General features: G+C 56.6%; 2 protein-coding genes across 4 annotated transcripts in view; one reads left to right on the forward strand and one right to left on the reverse strand.

Annotated features, from left to right (window-relative positions):
• The first annotated feature begins 387 nt into the window (after window positions 1–387).
• Window positions 388–15,105, forward strand: TRAF4 (TNF receptor associated factor 4). Of its 2 annotated transcripts, none has more exons than XM_077311125.1 (7): window positions 388–655; window positions 8,680–8,731; window positions 9,221–9,325; window positions 9,653–9,814; window positions 10,655–10,816; window positions 11,655–11,810; window positions 13,580–15,105. In XM_077311125.1, exons 1-7 carry the CDS (start codon window positions 513–515, stop codon window positions 14,210–14,212), a joined length of 1,413 nt encoding a protein of 470 aa, XP_077167240.1. In that variant the 5' UTR covers window positions 388–512; the 3' UTR covers window positions 14,213–15,105. The 2 variants fall into 2 exon arrangements, with proteins under 2 accessions (XP_077167240.1, XP_077167242.1); XM_077311127.1 differs by lacking the exon at window positions 388–655 and adding an exon at window positions 1,815–2,139.
• FAM222B (family with sequence similarity 222 member B) overlaps window positions 8,545–24,209 on the reverse strand; it is a 43,239-nt gene continuing 27,574 nt past the window's right edge. Inside the window, exons 4-5 of one of the 2 annotated variants that reach the window (XM_077311121.1) lie at window positions 11,840–11,983; window positions 8,545–9,056 (exon numbers count right to left, since the gene is read on the reverse strand). The gene's annotated coding sequence lies outside the window, so the exon portion shown is untranslated. Of the gene's footprint in view, window positions 9,057–11,839; window positions 24,053–24,209 lie in introns of both variants that reach the window. The other variant, XM_077311120.1, reaches the window with a different exon arrangement.

Below are 24,209 nucleotides of genomic sequence, written 5' to 3' on the forward strand. Positions count from 1 at the left end.
CCCCCCAAGGTGTGGTCAAGGGAGGGAAACGGTCTGTGTCTAAGCCCGCAGGGGAGGCCAAACGGATGTTCCTGATGTCTAAGGACTCCAATGACCATGAGCCCCTGTCAGCAAGGGTGAGCGCAAGGGTGCGCGCACGCGAAGGCGCATGCCGTGACCCCAACTCCGCTGGCCTTCCAGGAGCCCCCGGGCGCTGCATTTGTTCCGGCCAAGCAGCCGAAGCTGAGCGCGAGGGCGGGGGGGGGGGGGTCGCCTCCGCCGGCCTCTCGGGCGCCTCCTGGCGCGGCCGGGCGCGCTGCTCTCCAAGGCCCGGGCGGAGCTAGGCGGCGCTCCGGAGCGGGCCGCGCACAAAGGAGGGCGGCGCGCTAGGACCCCGGGCGGCGGCGGCGGCGGCGAGCAGAGCCCGAGCGGGCGGCACGGGCGGCGGGGCTGGCTGGCTGGCGGGCTGGCGGGCGAGCCCAGGCAAGCGCCCCCCGGGCTGCCTCCGCCGCCGCCGCCGCCTGCGCCGCAAGATGCCGGGCTTCGACTACAAGTTCCTGGAGAAGCCCAAGCGGCGCCTGCTGTGCCCGCTGTGCGCCAAGGCCATGCGCGAGCCCGTGCGCGTCTCCACCTGCGGCCACCGCTTCTGCGACACCTGCCTGCAGGAGTTCCTCAGGTCGGCGCCCGGCGGGGGCGGGAAGGGGGAAAGGGGAAGGGGGCGCGCGGCCGTGGCTGCTGCCGCCGCTGCTGCTGCTGCCGGTGCCTCTGAGCGCGTGCAGAGCGGCGCTGGGGGGCGCGCCGGGGGACTTGCCTGTCCCGCCTGGCCGGCCGCTGGGGGCGTGCGGGGGCTGTGCGGGGCCGGGGCTGAGGCGGGCAGGGCAGCGGGCGCATCTGGGCATCGCTGGGCGCGGGGGGGGGGGGGGACGGTCCTTCGCGGTCCCGGGCAGAGCCGCTCTTCCCCGCCGGCTGCCGTGGCGCGGGGGAACAATAGCGGGCGGGGAGAAGAAGGGCCGGGCGGAGCGGACGCCTGGGCTGGCGAGCCGTGCCCCGGGGGCTCCTCTCCGCCGCCAAGCTTCTGCCACCCCCCGACCGTCGCCGCTGCAGCGTGCTGGCCAGGGGGGGGGCGGGTCTTGGGGGTCGCCCATCCTGCTCCCCCTTCCCTGGCGGGACCTCCCCGCCTCTCCCGTCGCCGCTGCCCCAAGCCGCGCCGTGTCCTTGGCAGAGGCCGGTCTCCAGGTCGGGGCTGGAGGTCTCCCGGAATGCCAACTGGTCCCCGGGGGACAGAAACCAGTCCCCCCGGAGAAAAGGGCTGCTTTGGAAGGGGGACGCTCTGGCATTGGATCCCACGGAGCTCCCTTCGCCTCCCCACTCTTTCCAGCCCCCCTCCCTCAAAAAAAAAAAAACACAAAATCTCCAGGTATGCCCCAACCTGGAGCTGGCAACCGTAGGGGCTTCAAACCCAAGTCTGCCCCTGCCTGTCTAGATGCCGTCAGAACAGCAGCTTGGCTGGGCTCTCCAGCCCCCCCCCCCCCCAATGTTTGCCTTTTGCTCCTGCCTTGTCCGGCCTTTATGCCCCCACCCCCACCCATGCTTCTCTAGCGCCGCCTGCACCATGAGTGTTTGCAGGGGGTGGGGGGGGGGCTTCCTTGTCTTTCTTAGGTGCTGGGGGGGGGAAGGCAAGCAGTCCAACACGCCTTGGCTCGCCCCAGCCAGAGGAGCATAAAGAGTGTGTTTGTCTTGAGGAATGCAGGCATTTGGCCATTTCAGCCGCTGCCACTTCCTTCATTCCAGGGGGGTGGTGTGGCCCTGGGGGCTTGCACATGCAGGTGTCGGGGTGGGGCCGGGGAGAACTGGGTCCAGCTGCCCACTCGGCCTCTGCGGCTTGCTAGGCAACCTTCCCCCGGTGGCCAAGCTGTAGCTCTCCAGAGGACTACGGTTGCCAGGAGCCTCTGCGGGGACTACAACTGCCATGAGCCAGTGGCAGGGGAAATGGTCATTGCGTTCCATGGACATCTGGAGAGGTGCCGTTTGGGCCGCTCTCAGCCTAGCCTACCCTGCAAAATTGTTGTGCGGGTAAAATGGAGACGGGGAGAACTGTATGCCAGGAAAAAACCCAAGCAAGTTGTGTGGCTCTCTGTGTAGCCCAGGGCTCGTTTTCGGGTAAGTTGGGTGGCACAGGGAGCGCAGTGGCCTGGGAAATCCAGCGGGGGAGGGGGGAAATGCAGCATGCATGTGCGCTTCCCATGCGGAGTGGTGACTCCTGGTCTGCAGTGCCGGATCGATGTCCAGTTGAGGCGTGACCGGGCCAGGGTGTGCCAGGCCAGTGTTTCTTTCCTTAGGCCCGCCCCCGGATGTGGTGGCCGTAGAGGTTTCTCTCTGGGCATGCACAAAGTGCTTTTCCGGTTGCTTGAAGCGACCTCGAGCACACACACACACACCCTGCTGGGGTTGAAGGTTCCTTTCCAGGAGGACTTTGGGCCTTAGGAAAGGAGCGCTTGATCCCCTGCCAGCACTGGGCAGGGTGACCTTCGAGGCCATAGTTCTGCGGGGAAGGCAGGGGCGGGTTCCTCCCCCACCACGCATGCTGCTGCCTCAGCGCATTCCCTGCCCAGCCAAGCATGATGAAGGCTTTAGTGAGAATTAATCTTTGCATGCACACCCGTCCCCCTCCAGACTTCTCGGCACCTCTGCTTTCATGTTTGCAGTCTCCGGCTCCTTCGGCTTGGGGTCCAGAGAGACCCCGTGCTGGTTTCATGCTGTGTGTATCTACCAGAGACCTCCTGGAGCATTCAAAACATTTCACCACCTGGCTGGCTGGCTGGGGGCGGGAGCACAATGCTGGGCTGGGCTGATCCAGCAGGGCTTTGCCTGTATTTCCGCAACCTGCAAGCTGGCCTCTCATTTTGCGGCTACTGTATTGAGAAGGAAGAAGATAACTAGGCCAGACCCCCTTTCTGGAAAGATATTCTGAAATATGGATGGGTTTGTGGCTGCTTAGATGAGTGAACGCCCTAGAGGAAGAAAAACAATCATCTTTTGAGAGAAAAGTTGTTTGTCCTGAGGATTTTCCGCCTTGTTTTTCCCACTTGCAAAATTGGGAGTGCTGAAATGAACTCAGATTTGTTTTTGAATGAATGAATGAAAATTTGTTTTTGAACGACGCTGGCTCACTCAAACGATGCCCTAAATAATTTTTTCACGCGCTGCGATCCGCAGCATTTAGTAACGGCTCCTTTGTATTGTGTGGACCTTTTGAATATATTTCCCAAGATAACCTTGATTTAGACACAAAACGCTTCCGAGAGCAATAGACTTTAATGTGGTTTGTAATGAAGTCGGGTTCCCTGTTTTCAGCGCTCGAAAAGCATAGTTCTCAAAACGTGCCAGGGTTGTGGCTGTTTCCATCAACATAATAGTTTATTTTCGCGACTTGGGCGTTTGTCGTCTAATTTCGACTTCCGTTCCCTCCCCCTCAGCTCTGATTGCCCCCCCCCCCCATATTCAAAATACCTGTGACAGAAGGCAGTGATTTTGCTTCTATGCATTTGTAAGTTTGCTTGAAGAAAACAAAGGCATTCACCTTTCCCAACTGTACCGCCAGCCTTTTACACAAGCCATGCGTTTTATGTTAATGCAGCAAGATAAGCTTTAAGCTTGATAAGAAGGTGAGTATTGCACCTATTCCAGTTGTCCCCCTCCCCCCAAAATGTGTGTATTGTTAGGGGAGAGGGCTTGCTTGCTTGTTTTTCTTCTGGCTGCAAAACGTACAGAAGTTTGCCTCTCTGGGCTTCTTGGTTCCTGGGTCAGGAGGCGAGTAACTGAAATTGGCCTAAGCTGCTGTTCTGCAGAGCTTCTCTCTCCCAGATGGCCGGCTTTTGCTCCCCGCCAGGTGTGAGCCTCTTGAAGTGCTGATTTCTACTCTCGGATTGGCTCCCGAAACCTCCCCATCTCCTGCAGAGACTCAAAGGGGCCGGGCTGTTCCTGGGCAAAGCACTGCCCGGCTTAATCTCCGGGTGCGAAAACCACGCAGAGCGTTGGAGAGCCAACGAAATCCCTGGGAGGAGGGCAACGGCTGCCCCCCTCCAGGACCTGCAGATCAGTGCGTTCCTTGGGAGGGCCACTAGAAGCGAGGCTTTTCCCTCCCCTCCCCTCCACGCCTTCCCCTTCCCCCAGCTCATGGCCCTTTGGCAGGGTTCCCAACTCTGGGGAATGCCTGGGGTGTGGTTGTCAGACGTCGTCCTGCTGCTTCATGCCGACATGTCTGCGGACCTGAATCTCTCGGTAGAAATGTGCATGCCCACGAAAGCTCCTGCCCAGAGTCAACCTTTGTTGGTCCTCAAGGTGGCCCTGGGCCCAAACGTGGCCCTCTGCTTCAGTCGGACCAACCCGGCCTCCCACCTGAATCTCTCGGAAGAAGCATGCCAGCACAGGAGAGCTGGTACGTTTAATCAAACTGGGTGGGTCTGCAAGGTGCCCCTGGACTAAATCGTAGTTCTGCTGCTTTCCACTAAGGCAGGGGTAGGCAAACTGCAGCCCTCCAGATGTCCATGGACTACAATTCCCAGGAGCCCCTGCCAGCATTCGCTGGCAGGGGCTCCTGGGAATTGTAGTCCATGGACATCTGGAGGGCCGCAGTTTGACTACCCCTGCACTAAGGGCTCCCTGCCTCAGTCTCCCTTTCAGTGATGTCATTCGTGCAGAGGTGCCCTTACACGCGAGGTGACCTGCCTGGAGCCGGCTGGGCGGCATGCTTTTTCCTGTGTGTGCTGCAGAGATGCTCGAAGTCTCTCCCCCCCCCCTCCTATGAGGAAGTGTCAAGGCCTCGACTCATTCTGAGAGTGAATAGGCCGCCCCCTTTCCATTCTTGCTGGCATCCTCACAAGAGCTGCGGCCACCGAGCGTTCTGGGTGGCTTTGGGGGAAGCAGGTGGTCCGTTTGGGATATACCCAGTCTGTGGCATGGCCTCCTTTGCTGCTGCTGACCACCTCCATGGCTGACCTCTGGTTCCGGGGGGCTGTTTGGAGAGAAGTCAACGCTGGTATGGAAGGGTTAGTAAGGGGGCATTTTCCCTTGAGCTTCCTTTAGACGCAGTTCTCTTAGAGCTGTTCTTCTAGAGCAGTTATCTCAGAGCTCTCTCAGTGCCACCTACCTCACAGGGTGGCTGTTCCATGGAAAGGAAGGAAAAGGTATTTGTAAGCCGCTTGGGGACTCTTTTGGGTAGTGAAAAGCAGGGTATAGAAACCAGCTCCTCCTCTTGATAGCTAGCATGGTGTAGTGGCTAAGAGTGGTAGATGCGGGAGCTGGGTTGAATTCCCCACTCCTCCTCTGCATGCAGCCAGATGGGTGTTCTTGGGTCAATTAGAGCTGTTCCTATAGAGCAGTTCTCTCAGAACTTTCTCAGTCCCACCTACCACCCAGGGTGTCTGTTGTGGGGAGAGGTGGGGAAAGGGGTTTATAAATTGCTTTGGGACTCCTTCGGGAAGTGAAAAGCAGGGTATAAGAACCAGCTCTTCAGCTCTTCTCTAATACTTTACATTTGGAGTCCAGGAAGAAAAACACTGAGCATTTTTTTTTGGGGGGGGATGTTAAACAAATACAGGTGGGATAAAGCAGCCGGATGGCTGGCGAAATGTAGGGGGGAGGGGACCAGGGGTCTCTAATCTGCTTTCCCAGACGGCCGTGCAGGGGGTGGGGTGGGGGGCTTCCCTGCACACCCAGAGGATGAGGGGGTAATCCTGTGTCTAGACTTGGCCACTTCAGATTGCAGAGGGGGGAGTGAGGGAGGACACTGGGTTTCGGGGCTGCACACTGCCCCCCGCCAGAAGCCAATCCCCCACTTGCTGGAAACCTGGCGGTTGGGGCAGGGCAGTCTGTCCAGGGCCCCCCTCCCTCCCTCCCTCCTGCGAGTGTTCCGTTTGCATTTGGAGTTTGGCGTCCAGCGGAGGGCACATCAGCCACATGGTCCCCACCTGTCATCTCCCCCTGTGGCGAAGGAGGGCTCTCTCGGTTCAGGGCTGGGACAGGGGCTTCCGGCCGGGTCCCCTGCCAAGAGAGCCAAGCTGGGGGGCTGGGCTGTCGAACGGCGGGCCCTCGAATGGCTGCTGCGCTGTGGCAGCTAACGGCCCTGCTGGCCTTCTGGTTGCGGCAGCTGTTTCCCCTTCCTTTCCGCTGTCTGCCTGTGCGAACAGCACCAATGCACACAGGGAAGGGTGCGGGAGCCCTGCGGGGTTGGCCAAAAGGGGCCTATCCAGGCTGGGGTGCTTTCCCACAGGGAAACCACAGGCTGGACACGGCAACAGTGGCCTTGTTGGGTCACCCGGACAGTCCAGGGTTGTGCGCAGGAGGGGCTGAGCAGCCCCAGGTGGCCGCTCTGTTTGGCTTGGGCAGACCCCCCAAGTGGCCTGTCAGGGTAGCCCAGCAGGGAGTTGTTTGGATGGCTGGGGCAGGAGGGCTTAGGCAGATTGAGGGGATTAGGAAGGGGAGGAGATGATCCTAAACCCTCCCTGATGGGTGTCTGGGTTAGGAGGCTGCCACAAGCTTCTGGAAAGGGGTGTGGTGCTTCTGGAGGGTCCGCAGGCCAAAGTGAGGGCTAAAGCAGGGGGCGCCCCTTCTAGGTTGTGCAGGGATTGTCCAGTGAGCCCCCATTTTGTCTGCTGTGTTGTAGAGGGCCAGCTTCTTTCTATTGGGTTAAATGTAAAAATATGTATATATCATTTGCCTTGGAAGCACAGAAACTTTACGCAGCCTCTCTGATCTTCCTTGTTTCCCGGTTAAGGGAAAAACGCTGTTCGAACCAATTACAGAGACGGCCTGACTCCCAGGGTGACAAGCAAAAGAAATTTTTTACTTACGAAAACAGAAACCCATCTCCCTCGACACGTTTGCAGGAGTACATTTGACGTCTTGGGAACAGATACACTTTGAAAAGGTTACTTTGCTACCGAGTAAGAAAGAACTTCATTGCCTTAGCCGTGGGCCGTTGATTTCTTATTTAATTGATGATATCCCACCCCTCACCAGCGTACCTGGTACGTCATCCATACGTAATTAAATATAGAACTAATCAAGCGGGTAACTAGGGATAGCTAAAACTGGCTACGGATTACGACGTTACCATTTGAATAGACGGACGTTTTTGAGAAAGGAAAACAAAACCGTACAAATTCTTCGCACGTAAATTGGACCTGATTTGGCCGGCCGCAAGAGCAAAGAGTGCAACTTTAGTAGAAGCATACCTGACTACAGAAAAACCTTGCTGCAACCCCAAACCTAAGGAAGAGAGAGCAGCAGCAGTAGAGAATCTCTTAATCCTTTCCCTCCCAGATCCTCTTGCATGCAGAGTTGAAAATACCCAGTGCCCTACGGATGGGTGATTGTCTAGAACAGGGGTAGTCAAACTGCGGCCCTCCAGATGTCCATGGACTACAATTCCCAGGAGCCCCTGCCAGCGTTCGCTGGCAGGGGCTCCTGGGAATTGTAGTCCATGGACATCTGGAGGGCCGCAGTTTGACTACCCCTGGTCTAGAATAATAGAATTGGAAGGGACCTCTTGGGTCATCTAGTCCAACCCCCTGCACTATTCATTCATTCATTCATTCATTCATTCATTCATTCATTCATTCATTCATTCATTCATTCATTCATTCATTTTTGTGTTTATATACCGCCCTCCCCTGAGGCTCAGGATGGGCAGGCAATGGCCAACCCCCCTCTGGATGCCGCTTGCCTTGAGAACCTTGTGGGGTGGCCGCACCTTGATGGCAAAAAAACCCGCATAAAAGTACAGCAGCCTCAGATGACTCATGTGAAGGAATCTGCTACAGAATCAGACCCATCAGCCCATCAAGGCTGCATTGAAAGGCCTCCCCAGGTCCCCATTCTGTGGGGAGAACAACTAAAAGCGGAAGTCAGTGGAACTACTGAAATACGGGATACCTGTTTTTGACCGTCATGTTTTAATGCTGTTTTATTGCTGTTTTATCTGCTGGCATGTTGCAAGCCGCACCCAACCTTCCTGCCTGCAGGGAGGGGCGGCCTATAAGTTAAGGGTCAGTATTGTCTACTCAGGCTGGCAGCAGCCCTCCAGAGGCTCAACTGGAAGTCTCTTGCATCACCCGCTGCCCAGTCCTTTCGACTGGAGATACTGGGATAGAACCGGGGGCCTTCTGTGTGCCAAGCCGAGGCTCTACCGCTGAGCCAAAGCCCACCCCCATTCTTGTTCTGTTCAATGGGAATCGTGTTCATCTTTGGCATGGGCCAAACCCTTTGGGCAACATCAAGTTGTCACGTGCTTACGTGGAAAGAGTTTTGTTATTCTCTTCTCAAGAGATGTCTGCCTGGGGTCCAAGACGAGCGTCTGGCTCATGAGGAGAGGCAGAGTCTGTAGCAACAGAAATGCTGCAGAAGGGCAGCAAAGGAACAGAAATGTGTCCAACCTGGGGGAATCTGGTCGTTTTCCAGGCACAATTTTTGGGGGGGGCGGGGTGGTTAATGCTGTGGGTTAATGATGTGGTCCAAATGAAGAAACACCGTTGGTTTCTTGTAGAAATACACCCAAAGCAATAATTTCGCAAGATTATTTAGGGTTTAATAAATCTCAAGAAGACACAACCTTTTGCCTATTGGTTTAGTTTGCTTTGTCTGCGATTTGGGCCACAGGGAGCCGTCTGAGTTTTCACATTTCTTTATTGCTCTCCACAGTGAAGGGGTGTTCAAGTGTCCGGAGGACCAGCTGCCCCTCGACTATGCGAAGGTGAGCACTGGTTGATGTGCATGGCCAGGGCCACCTTCAGGCTCTTTCATCCCTTGGTCAAAAGTCCAGGTTTCTTGGGCCAGGGGCCTGTCTTCATGCAGCCTTCTGCAAAGTGGGTTGCATACTGAAGGCAGCAATAAAATAGGGAGGTGGGAGTGTAGTGGTTGAAGAGCAGCAGACTCTGATCTGGAAAACCGGGTTTGATTCTCCACTCCTCTACATTCAGCCAGCTGGGCGACCTGGGACCAATCACAGTTCTCTTAGAGCTGTTCTTGCAGAGCAGTCCTCTCAGAGCTCTCTCAGCCCCACCTCCCTCACAGGGTGTCTGTTGTGGGGAGAAGAAGGGAAAGGGTTTTTTAAATCTGCTTTTGGACTCCTTTGGGGAGTGAAAAGTGAGGCATAAAAAGCCAGCTGTTTTTGTCATCGAGGGATGTTTTGCTTCCAAGCCCCTTGCAGATGTGACGTCTTTTCTCCTCCTGCCCCTTCCAGATCTACCCAGACCCGGATCTGGAGGCTCAGGTGTTAAGCCTGACAATTCGATGCATACACAGCGAGGAGGGGTGTCGTTGGAGTGGCACGATCCGGCACTTACAGGTAAGGGGCTACCTTGCGAGTCCCTCATGGCAGGGGTAGTCAACCTGTGGTCCTCCAGATGTCCATGGACTACAATTCCCATGAGCCCCTGCCAGCAATTGCTGGCAGGGGCTCATGGGAATTGTAGTCCATGGACATCTGGAGGACCACAGGTTGACTACCCCTGCCTCATGGAACATTCTGGCACGGTGTGCGTTGAACTGGAGGAGGGTCTTCAGGCCCTGAGGGGAGAGAGGTGGGCCGGTCCAGATTGGGGGCGGGGGCGGCTGGGCCAGCCGGGCGGCACCTGAGGCCTTTCCGTTTCCTCTCCTCCCCTGCCTTGTGAAGGCTCACCTCGGCACCTGCAGCTTCAACGTGGTTCCGTGCCCCAATCGCTGCGGCACCAAGCTGAGCCGCCGCGACCTGCCGGCCCACCTGCAGCACGACTGCCCCCAGCGCCACCTCAAGTGTGAATTCTGCGGCTCCGACTTCACCGGGGAAGCCTACGAGGTGAGGCCCGAGGGTCTGCTCCAGCTGCCTGGGGGTGGGGGCCGCCGGCCTCGCTCGGTCCGTGGTGGGCCTTCTTTCCCAGGGGCCGCTCCGCCGGGCCTCTGGGCTGCCGAGTTGAAAGCCGCCTGGCCTCCCGGAATGGCTACCCTTGTCAGGGTGCAGTCTGAGCTGGCACTGCTGAAATCCGCTGACCCCCGGCTAGCCTGTGCAGCTCCTGCATTGGGCTGTGACGCTTGGCCAGGCTCGGGAGGGAGGGCGATTTCTCAGGAGGCAGCCAGTGGCGGTTTTTGAGATTGTACAAGGGAAGCAAGAGCTCTTTTTGGCTCAGATTAAAACCTGCAAACAGGATTGGGAAGAGCTTGATGAGACGGGCGGGAAGAGAGGCAGCAGGGAGGAAGGGACACGGCTGGCCAGGTCCAAATGCCTGTGGTGGCCCAAGACACACTCTCTGTGTGCGCTGGGCTTGGGTGTGTCTTTTTTGTTCTTCTCCGAACACTGCCTTTGGCAATTTGGGAAGGCACATCTAAGGAAAGGCGCCTAAGAGGGTTGCTTCAAATGGTCTAAAGTGGGGAGGAAAGATGTTGAGTTTGAAAGAAGCAAGAGAGAGGCCAGAGAGACAGCCGCTGGGCCCTCTTCTGGGGATGTGGCATTTGGGGGAAGGATGTGTGGGGAGCAACCTGAATGAATCTGGGCCGCTAATAGATGTCTGGGTTAGGAAGGGGCTTGTCCGGGGATTCTGGAGTAAGGGGTCCCCGGCAGGCCCGACCTCCTCAGGCGGTGTGTTGCTCCTTCATTTTGGCCGCCAAACCACTGATTTCCAGTTTGCGTCTCTCTTCCCAGAACCACCAGGGCCTCTGCCCCCAGGAGAGCGTGTACTGCGAGAACAAGTGCGGGGCGCGCATGATGCGCAGGCTCCTGTCGCAGCACATGCTTGTGGAATGCCCCAAGCGTACCCAGCCCTGCAGCTACTGCGCAAAGGACTTCCTGTACGATACCATCCAGGTGAGACCCGGCTTTGGGAAAAGGGGCCTTGAGGTTTGGGTGGGGGGATCGGAATGGGGTTTGGAACGGCTGACAGTGGGTGAGCCAGGGAGGTGCAGTGGTTAAGAGTTTCAGAGTAGCGTCAGGGAGGCCTGAGTTCGAATCCCTGACTCGGGTGACCGCGGGCCAGTCACGCCCTCAGCGTTGCCTACTTCACAAGGTGGTTGTGAGGACACAACGGAGGAGAGGGGGGGACGACGTAAGCTGCTTTGGGTCCCCAATAAGGAGAAAGGTAGTGCATGAAGGAATTATTAATTAAATTATTAAATAAGTAAGTAAATAAAATAAGACAAAAGGTAGAGAAAAAGGGGATTTCCGAGGGGTGTACACCCTTTTTTCGGCTACACCCTTTTTTCTTTTTTAAGACACAGAGAGACAGACACCAAGGCCCCTGGTTAATTCCTACACTTCATGCCTGTCGCTGAACGTCTTTGGAGACATGCACGAAATCCACAGATGTCCTGACCGGCGCCTTGACAAAAACTGTAGCGGAGACACCTGCAAGTCTTTGTCCCTCTGTACGGTTCTAGGCCCACCTGTGGGAATAACGTCACCGTTGGCAGAAATGGGCATCTGTTATCTAGACCAGGGGCAGTCAACCTGTGGTCCTCCAGATGTCCACGGACAGCAATTCACATGAACCCCTTGCCAGTGTTTTCAGGCAGGGGCTCATGGGAGTTGTAGTCCATGGACATCTGGAGGACCACAGGTCGACTACCCCCCCTGATCTAGACAACTAGCCGTATATTTTTTAAAGGGGTCTGCCTTGGAGCTGCCTGAATGTTTCCTTTCCCCTTAGAATCATGAGTACCAGTGTCCACGGTACCCTGTCCCGTGCCCCAACCAGTGTGGGGTGCCCAACATCGCCCGCGAAGACCTTGGAGGACACTTGAAAGAAAACTGCACAACAGCCTTGGCACTCTGCCCCTTCAAGGAGGCTGGCTGCAAACATCGGGTAAGCCCCCGCGCTTATGTCCCCCTCACCTGTCCGAGACGGCTTCCGGGGTGGCGACTCCCACAGCCTCCCGAGGGCTCTGATTTTCCCTCTCGACGGCCCGAGCTGTTTACTTTCTTGCCAACTTCCTCCTGGCGCTCCTTTGTTTGACCGATGAGTTTTGTCTTCCTGGCCTTTGCGGGGAGCGGACAGACACGTCAGTTTGCCCAGTTTATGGATGACATGATAAAAACAGGAGGAGCTTCGGGGGTTGGACTAGATGGCCTGTATAAAAGGTAAAGGTATCCCCTGTGCAAGCACCGAGTCATGTCTGACCCCTGGGGTGACGCCCTCTAGCGTTTTCATGGCAGTGCCTTCTCCAGTCATTACTGTTTACCCCCCAGCAGCAAGCTGGGTATTCATTTTACCGAACTCGGAAGGATGGAAGGCTGAGTCAACCTTGAGCCGGCTGCTGGGATTGAACTCCCAGCCTCATGGGCAAAGCTTTCAGACGGCTGCCTTACCACTCTGCGCCACAAGAGGCTCATTAGATGGCCTGTATGGCCCCTTCCAACTCTATGATTCTATGATCCTTACGAGGGACAGCCCAAAGAAGCCAACTCGGAAGCTGGAGAATTGCCCTCTGTTGTAGCAATCATGTTCCAAATTTCCTAGCGTCCGACCGCTGCTCTCGGCTACACCCTTTAGCCTGGGTGAGTAGCCGTGCAGGAGCAGGAGTGGCTGTTGATTAATAAATATTGGACTTTGATAACCGCGTTAATGATTACATCGCTGCAAGGGCAGAGCGGACCGAACGAAAATACCGCTTCCACACAGCTGGTCTATGGGCTGCACAACCACAAGTGCTTGTGCGTGTGCGTCTGTGTGTGTCAGGTTGTTTCTGACTTTGGGGGACTCTGTGAATGAAGGGCCTCCAAACAGCCTTGATCCAGTGTCCCAAACGGAGGGCACGGCTTCTCTGGATGAGCCAGTCCATCTCTGGCTGGGTCTCCCGCTTTTCCTACCATTATTGTCTTTGCCCGTGACTCAGGAGGTGACTCAAGTTTGGTCACTCTAGCTTCTCGGGGAGAGTTCAGGCTTGACTGGCTCTAGATCCTGCTTCTTTGTCCATGGTATTTCTGAAACTCTTCTCCAACCCCAACCGCCCCCCTCCCAAGAGGTAGAAATAGCTTTAAAAAAAAACAAGATGGGAGAAATTCATGGAGGATGCTGCTATCCATGATAGATAAGCTGGAGGCAATGCCAGGCGCTGGGTGAAGACAAGAGGGCAGTAGCATATCTAGCCTTTTGGCATCAGGTGTGAGCAGGTAGGCAGGACTTGGGGATGCCACTCTCTGGACTGAAGCTAGCTACCTCCCCCCCTTGCTGGTTGCCCGGGGGACAACCTGGTAAACCTGCCTGCTGGCCTGCAACCTCAACCCCCAGTGTCGCCCACAGGCACCAAGGCGCATGGTGCGTCTAGCCAAAGCTCTCCCAGGAGCAGCCAGAGAGTCCTGGAGGGTGGTGGTGGTGGGGAAGCTTGGTGGAGAGCTGCAAGGTGCCCAGGGTATGTGCCCCGGTTGCCGAACCTAAATAATGCCAGCACAGGAGGGCCACCTCTTTCTTGGGCCCTGAAGCAGCTTTCCGGCCGCTCTCTGAGTGGCTAGATGGAGCCTGGGGCTGGTCCATCTGCAGTGGATGTTTTGCTCAAAGCACGAATGATTGACTGGGGGGGGGAGGCGGTGCAGGATCGGTCAGAAACGCTGCATGTGCCCTCTCTCCTCTCTCAGTGCCCGAAGCTGGCCATGGGCCGCCACCTGGACGAGAGCACCAAGATGCACTTGGGCCTGATGGGCGCCCTGGTGGCCCGGCAGCGGCAGGAGCTGGCAGAGCTGCGCCGCGAGGTGGAGGAGCTGGCGGTGGGCAGCGATGGCGTGCTCATCTGGAAGATCGCCGACTACAGCCGCAAGCTGCAGGAGGCCAAGCAGCGCGCCAACTACGAGTCCTTCAGCCCGCCCTTCTACACCCACCGGTACGGCTACAAGCTGCAGGTCTCGGCCTTCCTCAACGGGAACGGGAGCGGCGAGGGCAGCTTCCTCTCGGTCTACATCCGGGTGCTCCCCGGCCAGTACGACAACCTCCTGGAGTGGCCCTTCTCCTACCGGGTCACCTTCTCCCTGCTGGACCAAAGCGACCCCTCTCTCTCCAAGCCTCAGCACATCACGGAGACCTTCCTCCCCGACCCCAACTGGAAGAACTTCCAGAAGCCTGGCCAGGGCCGCGCCTCCCTGGATGAGAGCCTCCTGGGCTTCGGCTACCCCAAGTTCATCTCCCACGAGGACATCAAGAAGCGCAATTACGTGAAGGACAATTCCGTCTTCATCAAGGCCTCGGTGGAGATCCCCCAGAAAATCATGCCCTGAGCCGCCTCCCTCCTCCCCCTCCTCCTCCCCGGGGGGGTTGGGTGGGGCTGGTGCCCCATCGACGCAGAGCCCCCCTCCCCCACCTCGGGTTGGTCGAGGGCTGGATCAGGGTGCCGAACGCACCCCTCCCTCTAAGCACCTCCCACCCAAGCCCTGGTCTTCGGCCTCAGCTGCAAACGGGTCTCCTTCCGCCCCGTTCCTCCTGCCGATGGTGCTAATGGTGCTAATTGTTTCGGCCCAGGCCCGTTGGGGAGCCTCTCCCCTTTACCGGGAGCAGCTGGGCTGCCTCCGCTCCCCCCTCGTCCCTCTCAGACATCTGGTCCTGGCCTTGGTGCCGCCAACCCCTTGGGAGCGGGCAGGGTGCTGCAGAGTGCAGGTCCAGGCGGCTGGTGCTGTGCCTTGACCCCCCCCTCTTTCTTCCAGGAAAAGGCCAGGATTCCTGTGTGCAAGGGAGACCCCCCCCCAGCCCCCCTTTCAGGGCCTGACAAGCCCTGCCCTGGAAGCTGTTTCGACTCCAGCTGCCCACTCAGGTTCCCGCAAATAATTCAACCAGTGCCTCAAGATCTCTGCAGCCGGGGCTGCCGGGGGGGTCTTGGGATCGAGCATCACTTTAATTGGAGGGGGGGAGGCTCATTTTGCCCTTCTCCAAAGAGCCATATTTTCTACTCGGGCCCCCCCCATCCCGAGTGCGGAGAGGGGCTGGTCCTTCCTCACTTGCTTCCGGGGGGTGGGGGGAGGTCCTTTAGGGGGGCCCCTTCTTGAATCAGTTCTGTTCCGAATCCCGGAGCAGCTCTGACCTTCCCTGTCCCACCCGGGTGTGTCTCTTCCTTTTCTGTCTCCGGTGTGTGTTTTGTGTGTGTGTTTTTCAAAAAATAAATAACTTCTTGTATTTATCAGCTGAGTCTGACTGCTAGCGAAGGAGCCATGTGGGCTTTGGGGTAGTTGGAATGGAAGCCGGCCCGCTCCAGAGGGGGCTCTGGGGACTAGACTACATGCTGGGCCTGCTGTGGGCAGGGGGTGGCCCTCCCACAGCTGTGGTCCGGAGATTGGCATGGAAGTGCTCCTGGCGTTGTGTCTTGTGCAAGGTGGGAAGCATGTGTGGCCGGAGGCTGGGAGCTGTTGGACCTACTGGTTTGGGAGCTGGGATTTTCAGGATGGTGCAGAATAGGTCCTGGTTAAGCTTGTTTTCACACCAGTGTCAGCAAACTTCTTGGTTTGTGCTGCGTGCTTTCCATTGGCCGAGGAGAAGCTGGTGAGCCGCCCCACGCAGGAGCCGTAAAGGGCCAAATTCAGCCTGTGTTCTCAAGGTAGACAGAGGTCTTTCCCAGCTCCTATGCCTGGAGATGTCAGGAAATGGCCCTGGGATTGATTCTTCCTGTGCAAAGGATGGACAGCTCAAGGGGGAAAGAGGCATTCTGGTTTTGATGGGCCGAGGTGGCTTCATCGCCTGGTAAGCAATGCCCTGGAGGGGAAACAGAAGAGCCCAGGGGTGGCCAAACCGGTGGCTCTCCGGATGTCCGTAGGCTACAATTACCACGAGCCCCTGAGAGCAGGGGCTCATGGTAACTGTAGTCCACAGGCATCCAGAGAGCCACCGTTTGGCCGCCCCTGTCTTGGACTTACCCCGGGTGTGGAGGGAAATTTGGAGAGGCAGAGCCCCGCACCGAAGTCCCCTTGTCTTTGGGTTGCTGCTCCCCTCTAACAAATCTAGGCTCATTTGACGGAAAGAGAGCATGCATAAGGGCTGGACTGACTCTGGCTGCCTTGCAGACGTCTGGAGTTGGGGCCAAGTGAGGGAGACTCCTGACTGTCTGTCTGTGGCTGAGCGGTGCAGGTTTTCCAGGCCGTGCCCAGCCATTTAAAAATAGCCAGTGCTGAACCACCAGGGCTGCAATTGGCTTCTCTGTTTGTTGTCCATAGCAATGACACGTGTGCATGCGCACAGGGCTTGAGGCATGATGGCCTTTGATCAGACGGGGCTGCTTTCCAAGCCTATATTTCTGTGTGTGACCACAGCGAAGGCTGCTGGTGTGAGAGCGTGCCACGGGTCTGAGCCAGCGTGGCATAGTGGTCAAGAGCGGCGGCCTCTAAGCGGGAGAATCGGGTTTGATTTCCCCACCCCTTCACTTGCAGCCAGGTGGGTGATCTTGGGCCAGTCACAGTTCTCTTAGAGCCGTTCTTGCAGAGCAGTTCTGTCCGGGCTCTCGGCCACACCCACCTCACAGGGTATGTGTTGTGGGAAGAGGTAGGGAAAAGCGTCTGTGAGCTGTTTTGGGAGTTCTTTGGGTAGGGAAAAGCGAGGTGTAAAATCCAGCTCTTGTTCCTCCTCTGTTCTTTGTGTGGGCACGCGTGCACAGGTTTTGGCTTTCCCTGTGGTTTTGAGAATCTCTTTCCTAAATGTTGTCTGTTTTGCTCACCTTTGGCTCCGATGCCTGTCAATGTGTCTGGTGCTGAATGTCTGATCTCCCCTTTCCCAGGAACCTCAGAAGGTGCAGTTGGCAACCCAGCCTCTTAACCATCAGTTGTCCTTGTTGCTACTGGCCTACCTTACAGGGCTTGTGTCGGGATTCCTGCTAGGTACTGTTAGCTTCTCCATCTTTGGAATTTCTTAAACAGAGGCTGGAGAGCCATCTGCCAGAGAGGCTGATTCTGTGAAGGCTCAAGGGGGTGGCAGGTTACAATAGATGAGCAATCGGGATATGAGCTTCCTGCATAGTGCAGGGGGTTGGACTAGATGACCCAAGAGGTCCCTTCCAACTCTATGATTCTAGGAATGCTCTGGGACAGTGCGTCTCTAAATGTAAGATATCACTGCCTCTCTCTGCCTATGAAAAAGCAGGAAGAACCTGGATATACCGGGCTCCCCCACTCATCCACCCACACAATCTCAAGCCTGGCCTTTGTTCCCTTGCTTCAAGCCCCTCTCCCCAAATGAAGGCACATTGGAGGAGGTCAGGAGTGTCCCTCCCACGGCAGCCCTCCTGTTTGGGCCCCTCCTCTTCTGGTGCCTCAGCCTTTGGATGACCTTGCTGGTCGGGGGAGATGTTCTTCAGCTGCATCATTCGAGGAGGGTGGAGGTCTCCAGCTGTAAGTTCACATGACGTGGGCGCCAAGGGTCCTCTTGTCAGAGGCCTGAGAAGCAGCTGTGGCCGTGTAGAATCGGCAGCTTCTTCTGGAAAGAAACGTGCTGCATTTCGAACACTCCTCATCAGGGTGAACAAACTGCGGCTCTCCAGGTGTCGCTGGACTACAATTCCCATGAGCCCCTGCCTGCTGGCAGGGGCTCATGGGGATTGTAGTCCATCAACATCTGGAGAACCACAATGTGCCCACCCCTTATCTACAATTGACTCGTTCGGTCTCATTTCAGGCTGATGTGTGGTTTAATCGCTGTGTGCCGGAACTATCTTGGCACCCTACGTAGCTCTGGCCATCGGCCCGGTTTTTTTTTTTTTTTTTGCCCAGGGTTGTCGAGACTGACCGGTTGCTTTTGACCTGGGTTGGAGACCCGTGTGCAATTTAGACATCTTGAAAGGAGAGCTGGTCTGGGGACTGTCCTAGAAGTTTGTGCCTAGTTAGGGCCACTCCGGGCTCAGCTCGAGCTGACCTGGTGCTCGGCCAGGTGAGTTGCTGGGGCCTGCCCGTTCTGCGTGCTCTAAAACAAAAGCAAGGGAAAATGGGGATCTGTCTAAGCGAACGAGCCAAAGACAGATGCCATTTTTAACACTGAACCAGTGGCCCCGCTGTCCTTGGAGAGGCAGGGGTAGTTGTCAAGGGAGATTTGAAACATCTGTCAAAGCCAAGCAAGGGCAGCTGTTCTCCGGAAGATGATACGAATATCCCTTATGAAGGATTCTGCACCAGCCAGCCGCACCTCCCAGCTGCTATCAAAACCCTGAAGGGCTCACAGGCAAAAACATTTATCTTCTGACAAGCTTTGCATGCAGAGCCTTGCAAATGCCACTGGATTTGTGCACAGCCCCGAATTGTACAGCAGTGTGGCTGGGGGGTGGCTGGGGGTGTCTGTCATAATAGATGAAAGTGTCTGGGCAGAAGACAATGGGTTTTGATAACTGCTGGGAACTTCCGCTCCCAATCTGGGGTGGCCAAGAAGAACGGAAGGGGGGGGGCCCTGTGTGTGTCCCTCAGGAAGGTGCGTGGGCGAGCCGACTATCCGTCTCAAACGCACAAGACTCTCGCCTGAACAGCTTTCATGAAAAGTCTTTTATTGATTGGTGCTTTGAAGGACTGCTTGTCATTTGACGTTCTCGCATCCCTGAATTTTTACCCCATCCACAAGATGGTCCGCGAGGGGGTTTGTGGGGCACGCCGTGGCGGCCTGTTCTCTTGGTATCCTCTTTCTCCGTGGAAGCCCAGGGTGCTGCAAAAGTGGCAGGAAGTCCGCGGGAACAAAAGGGAGGGCGACACTTGGGGGCCTGGGAGAGCGGACTGGGTCGGGCGGGCATCCTTCTGTTTTCGTCTCGTCCCCTTCTCCCCTTCCCTTCCCGCAGCCTCGATTCAGGGCAAGGAGTGCGTGCCTTAATTGATGACCCACATTTGGGCCTAGACGGGCTTAGAGGAGGAGAGCGCTAATGCAATCATTCCCTCTCCCCCCCCCCCCCCCCAGGACTGGGAAATTGTTCTCTGGAGACCTGGGCAATCATTTCAGCTGGGAAGGGGGGAGGAGGGAAGGACAAAAGACAAAACCAACACTCAGATGGATGAATGTGACTGAGCTCGTTCTGCAGGAGTGTCGTTTGGGGGCTGGTGCCAGCGGTGGCTGAGTGATCTGTTTTTTTTTTACATCACGTGCGGGTAAAATGTGCATCCTTCTCTCAACTAAGGGCCCTGGATGCGTTTGACATTTACGTACCCATCCACTGGCGTAGTGAATTCTCAATTTTCCTCCTCTAAGCCATGCAAAAGCCACTCGCCCGGGGAATTTCTGTATTAGCGTTCTCTGGCTTTTTCTTCCGAAGCCGTAGCTGCTCCTTCAAAGGATGGGCGTGTGCAGAAGGGGGCAAGGAAATAACCCGCCCCCCCCCCCCGCCCACCAAGCTCTGCGGAGCCAGTAGCTGAATCTACGGCTCTTGGGTGCCTGCTCCCTTTCTAAAATTCGCAGTCAGCAGCTGTTGGAAGCCCTGGTGCCTAATTAGCTCGGTCTGTAATTAAGGTGTGCTTCGCTGGTGGCTGGGGGTGCTAATTTCATGCGCAAGGAAGCAGGAAGCATGCTGTGCGTGGGGGGTGGGTGGGCAGGTGTCAGAGGAAGCTTGTCCTTCCTTCAAAAGGAGGTCAGGTAGGGGAGGGGGGCAATGGAGAAGTTTGCCCCTTCCACTCTCCCGCTGCTTTCCTGCCCATGGTACCAGCTGCTTCTGCCCTAACGAAGGAGCATGGGCCTACCTCTTGGTTATTAAAAAAAGAAAAAACCCCACACACCATTGGTCTGAGCATTCCTGCTCAGCATCCCGCTGGCCCCTCCTCTCTTTGCTTTGCAGCTGTCCTGTCCTGGTGGTAGTTCCTTCTCTAAGGTCTAAGGCCCTTTTGCCCAGCCCAGGTGTTGACCTCAGCAGTGAAATGTCGATCAGGCAGAGATGACCACTGTGCAAACCACACCTGACCTCCCAGTGTCCTTTCTTAGCTCTACCTTGATTGTCCCTGTCACATTGTGGGCATCATGGAGCAGGGGATTTTCGCGGGCAATCGGTCTTTGGGCTACGTGCCAGTCTGCAGGAGCTTGGCCAGGGGACACGCGGTCTGGTCTTTGCACAGGCGGGGACAGGAAGGACCTCCGAGGTGGCGGCAGGGAGGAAAATCTGGGCGGGAGCTGACGTGTTTCTTGATCTCTACGGAATCGCTGGGAGCAGCATGTGGCTGCCAGCCGGCCAAAGATCACCCTCTGCAGGGTTCAGCTTCCCAAGGACGACTCCCTCTTTTGCTGAGAAGCAAAATTATTGTGCTGCAGAGCTGACAAAGTGGTGGTGGGGGGGATGGACGATGGCTGAAGCTGTGGGGTGGGATGAAGCTGGAAACTGGCTCTTTAGGGAGGTTGTAGTTGGTGGTGGTGAGACCCAGGTTCAAATCCCTACATTCCCATGGAGGCTTGTGGGCTGACCTCGAACTGGTCGTACATGCTCAGCCCCACAAGGTTGTCCGGAGCACAACTAGAGCAGGGAATGACGTAACTGCTGCACCTGCTCTGGGGATGAAAGGCAGGAAATAAACAAGGAGGAAAGACCTCTGCACAAGTTGTAGAACTTGGTGATTCTTGGTGTAGAATTTGGTTGAGGGGTGGAGGGGAGAGAACTGTTCTAGTTCTTTGTGAGTGGATTCTAGAGCCACTTGGTTCAGAGAGAACTTTTGGGCCCTGGAGGTCTCAGTTGCTTGCATCCTAGGTCCTTGGGGAGGAGAGACCTGTCCGGCCGGGGTGCACCGAGTGCCCATCTAGACCCTTCTTCCTAGTTGATGTCCAATCCTAGAGCTATTTTTAGAGAGCCTCCAGGGCCAGCACCTGATTGACCTCAGTTCTCCCAAGCATCCGGGCTCTGCTCAGGTCTCCAGCACGAGGCTTCATGGATCAGAGCTGCCGTTGTCCTATCCTGCGTTTTGCCAGGATACGTGCAATGGGTTGTAGGCAGCTATGAGCAGGGACAGTGGTAGGGCTTACTGCAGTCCTGGGCAGTTGCGCACCCTCCTAGTGCTGCCCTTTGTGCTGGAGAGCCATGCCTGCTGCTTTACAGGGGACAGTGTTCACGGGTGTGAGGACTAGGATCTTGAATCCTTTAAAAAGGAGACCGCAGTTGAGATTGCCTGTCGTTTTGTGCTTGCCACTGAATGCGGAGTTCACGCGGGGGCAGGAGTAAAGCACAACTTTCTGACAGCCTGGTGTTCGGCCGTTTTGGAAAAGAGCATTACGCGGGGGGAGTTATCGTGCGAGACAGCTGTGCAGGGGCAACCTCGGGGAAGCAGCGAATCTAGCAAGCCTGTTTTTGCACATTTGGTGCAAACTTTCCGCTTATACACGTTGGGTGCAGCTGCAGAGCCCGAGTGCTCCCTCGGTGACCTCTTGTGCCAAGGGCCTCTGTGGCCCTGCATCTTCAAATCAGCAGTACTTGAAACGAGCAGGCAAAATGCTTGCTCGGCGCCTGTCTTCCACGCAACAGCCGGTGGGTTCTCATCAGGAAAATTCCTCGGCCTCTGTGGCTTCCTATTGGGGCATCTTAAGCAGGCCCTTTCTGCAGCTCATTTGAGAGCTGTACCGTAGGATTGTCTTCACAAAATAATCCTACAGTGCATAAAGCCTGATCTATCACTGGAAGGCAAAATCCGGAAACTCCGGCTCACTTACTTTGGACAGATTGTGTGATCCAACTCAGTGGAGAAAGCAATTCTGCAAGGATTGGCCAGTGGAGAAAGGAAACCAGGCTGACAGAAGGCGTGGTGGTTGGACGCGATCAAAATGGACACCGGGCATGATATTGCACGGCTGAGGGAGGCGGTGCGGGGGTCAGGGATCATGGCGATGGCTGTGCTATGGGATGGCCAAGAGTCAGACTCGACTGAATGGCCGACAACAGCTATGCAGCTCACGGCACTCTGATGGGGATGCGCTGCAATTGACGCCAGTGGTGCGCCCCCCAGTCTTTGGCAGCCTACTGTTGTGGAGCAGGTGGCCTTGGGCTCTAGGTCTCAGTGCCCTTGTGACGCTACCGCTCCAAGCCGCTTGGTTGCTGTGACGCTTCTCTCCAGCAAAGTCAATACAGAAGGGCTTCTCGAGAGCCGGCGTGGTGTGGCGGTCAGAGTGGCAGCCTTTAATCTGAGGTTGGATCCCCCAGTCGTCCGCATGTGGCCAGATGGGTGACCTTGAGCCAGTCTTTCTCTGAGGGTTGCTGTGGCCTTCGGTCCCGACAGTGCCCTGCTTGGGATTGCAATTGTAGAGATGCAGGGGGAAGGGGGGTGGGTCAAGGACGGCCATCTTCAAGGGGGCCCACCCAATCTCCTTTCAGTCTTAAAGCCAACCCCCTAAATCTGCTTCCTGGTTTTTCCTTGGCGCTTCCACGAAACGGACACGTTCGGGTTTGCTCTATAGCAGGGGTGGTCAAACTGCGGCCCTCCAGATGTCCATGGACTACAATTCCCATGAGCCCCTGCCAGCATTCGCTGGCAGGGGCTCATGCGAATTGTAGTCCATGGACATCTGGAGGGCTGCAGGAGGGTCAAAGGAGGACAGCAGCTTTGGGGTCTGGTTCTCTGCGCACACCGTGGAAAATAGGAATCAGGAGGGTGTGCTGTTGGCTGATGGGAGGGTTCGCCTTTGGAGGCAGAGCTCTTGAGGCAGGGGGGCCAGGCATCACCCCCCCCCCAGTGCCACAAAAGCTCAGGCAATCCACGATCAGAGCGAGCCCAAGCTGGCTGGCTCAAGGCTCGACTAATCCCTGCCGGGAATCCTATTAGCTGGCAATTGGATCCTTACTGCTTTAAGAAGCCCACATTATCCCTTGAGGACTCAGGGCGTGCCTGGATTGGGGCACGTTCTGCCCCCTCTGCCAACGCATTCTGACACATTGACTTGCCTCTCCCTTCCTCCAAAGGCCTGGCTGCTGCCTGCTCTTGCAACCTGGGATGCCCCTTCTGAGAAACGCAGAGACGGAAACTTCCGTCACAGAAGAGAGTGCAGCGAGCCTGGCAGGCTCTCCCCCATGGAGGCGGCTGGTCCCATTCCCTGTTGCCCCGCAGCAGGGGCAGGAGGTGGCCAGGGGCCTGGCGGAGACTGCCTCTGGCCAAGGCTCCGGGTCACTGCTTGCCTGGAGCGCCCTCTGGTGGGGAAGCGAAACCGGCACAGGGCACGCTGTGTGTCCAGCTGTCCATGGCGTCCTGCTTGGTTTGCTCAGCTGCAGCCTCATCTGGCTCTGCCTCTTCTTGGGCCCTGGGGATGCCGACTCAAGGTGGGACCTGGGTGTTGCTATAGAGATTAGTTCCCATGGATAAAGTAGATGCTTTGGAGTGTGGATACTGTGGCATTGCACCCAGCTGTGCTCCTTGTCCTCCCTGGGATCTGTCCCCCAAACCTCCTGTTCTTTCCCAACCTGGTTAGCCCCCACCACCCCCAAGCTGGGGAGCTGCCAAAGAGCTCCCAGAGGTGCCATGGAACAGGAGGGAGCACCTCTCCTTCTCCTTGAAGCGGGGAGACAAGCCAAGTATTTGTGTGCGTACATACCTAAGAATCAGGGCCCCACCAGGCATTCAGTGTGTGTGCAGGGGGGGAGGGGGGTGGCCCAGCCGCTGGATTACCGAACCTTAATCTGACGAAGTAAAATACCTTTGCACCCCCCACCCCCCTCCCAACTCCTGTACTGATTGACACAGACGGCACCAAAATGGAAATAGAAGGGAAGGGAAGGGAGGCGGAGGTGGGTGGGGAGCTGGACTGGGGCGGGGTGCTTTTTGGCTTTACTTTTTATTATTTTGCTCCTGCACACAAAATAAAATTCCGGTTGGATACCCGTAGCACATGAGCAGCAGCACAGATTAATAACAACAATAATCATTAGTGAGTGGTTTTAAGGGAAACAACGGCAGCCAGTCCCCCTTGACCCGGATGTGGAAATTCTGCTCTGTTCTTGTAAGGGAGGTCAGCACCCACACCCACCCCACCCCACCCCAGAAGCAGGGCAGAGAAACCAAGTCCACGTCTTCTGCTTCCGTCCTGACTCCTGGCTTGAGGCTTAAGAGCTCCGGGCTTTATCCATCAGTTTTTACAGAATTTCTGCCCACATCTTGATGGGAGGGGAGAGAAATGACGGATAACAGCCTGGATTCTGATCAGTGCTTCTTGAAGGAAAGCTAGAAAAGAGCAACCGGTAAAGGGAAAAAGGAAACCAGCCGGCTGTAACAGGGAGCAGAGCTACACCTGGAGCAGTGCTGCCCCCAAGACTGATCGGAGAGACTGGTTGTCCCGTTTCGGGAGGGGCGTTGAGGGAAAACTGGCACAGCTACTGCA

Source organism: Paroedura picta, chromosome 15 (assembly GCF_049243985.1).
Source record: "Paroedura picta isolate Pp20150507F chromosome 15, Ppicta_v3.0, whole genome shotgun sequence".
In the NCBI taxonomy this organism is placed as follows: domain Eukaryota; kingdom Metazoa; phylum Chordata; class Lepidosauria; order Squamata; family Gekkonidae; genus Paroedura; species Paroedura picta.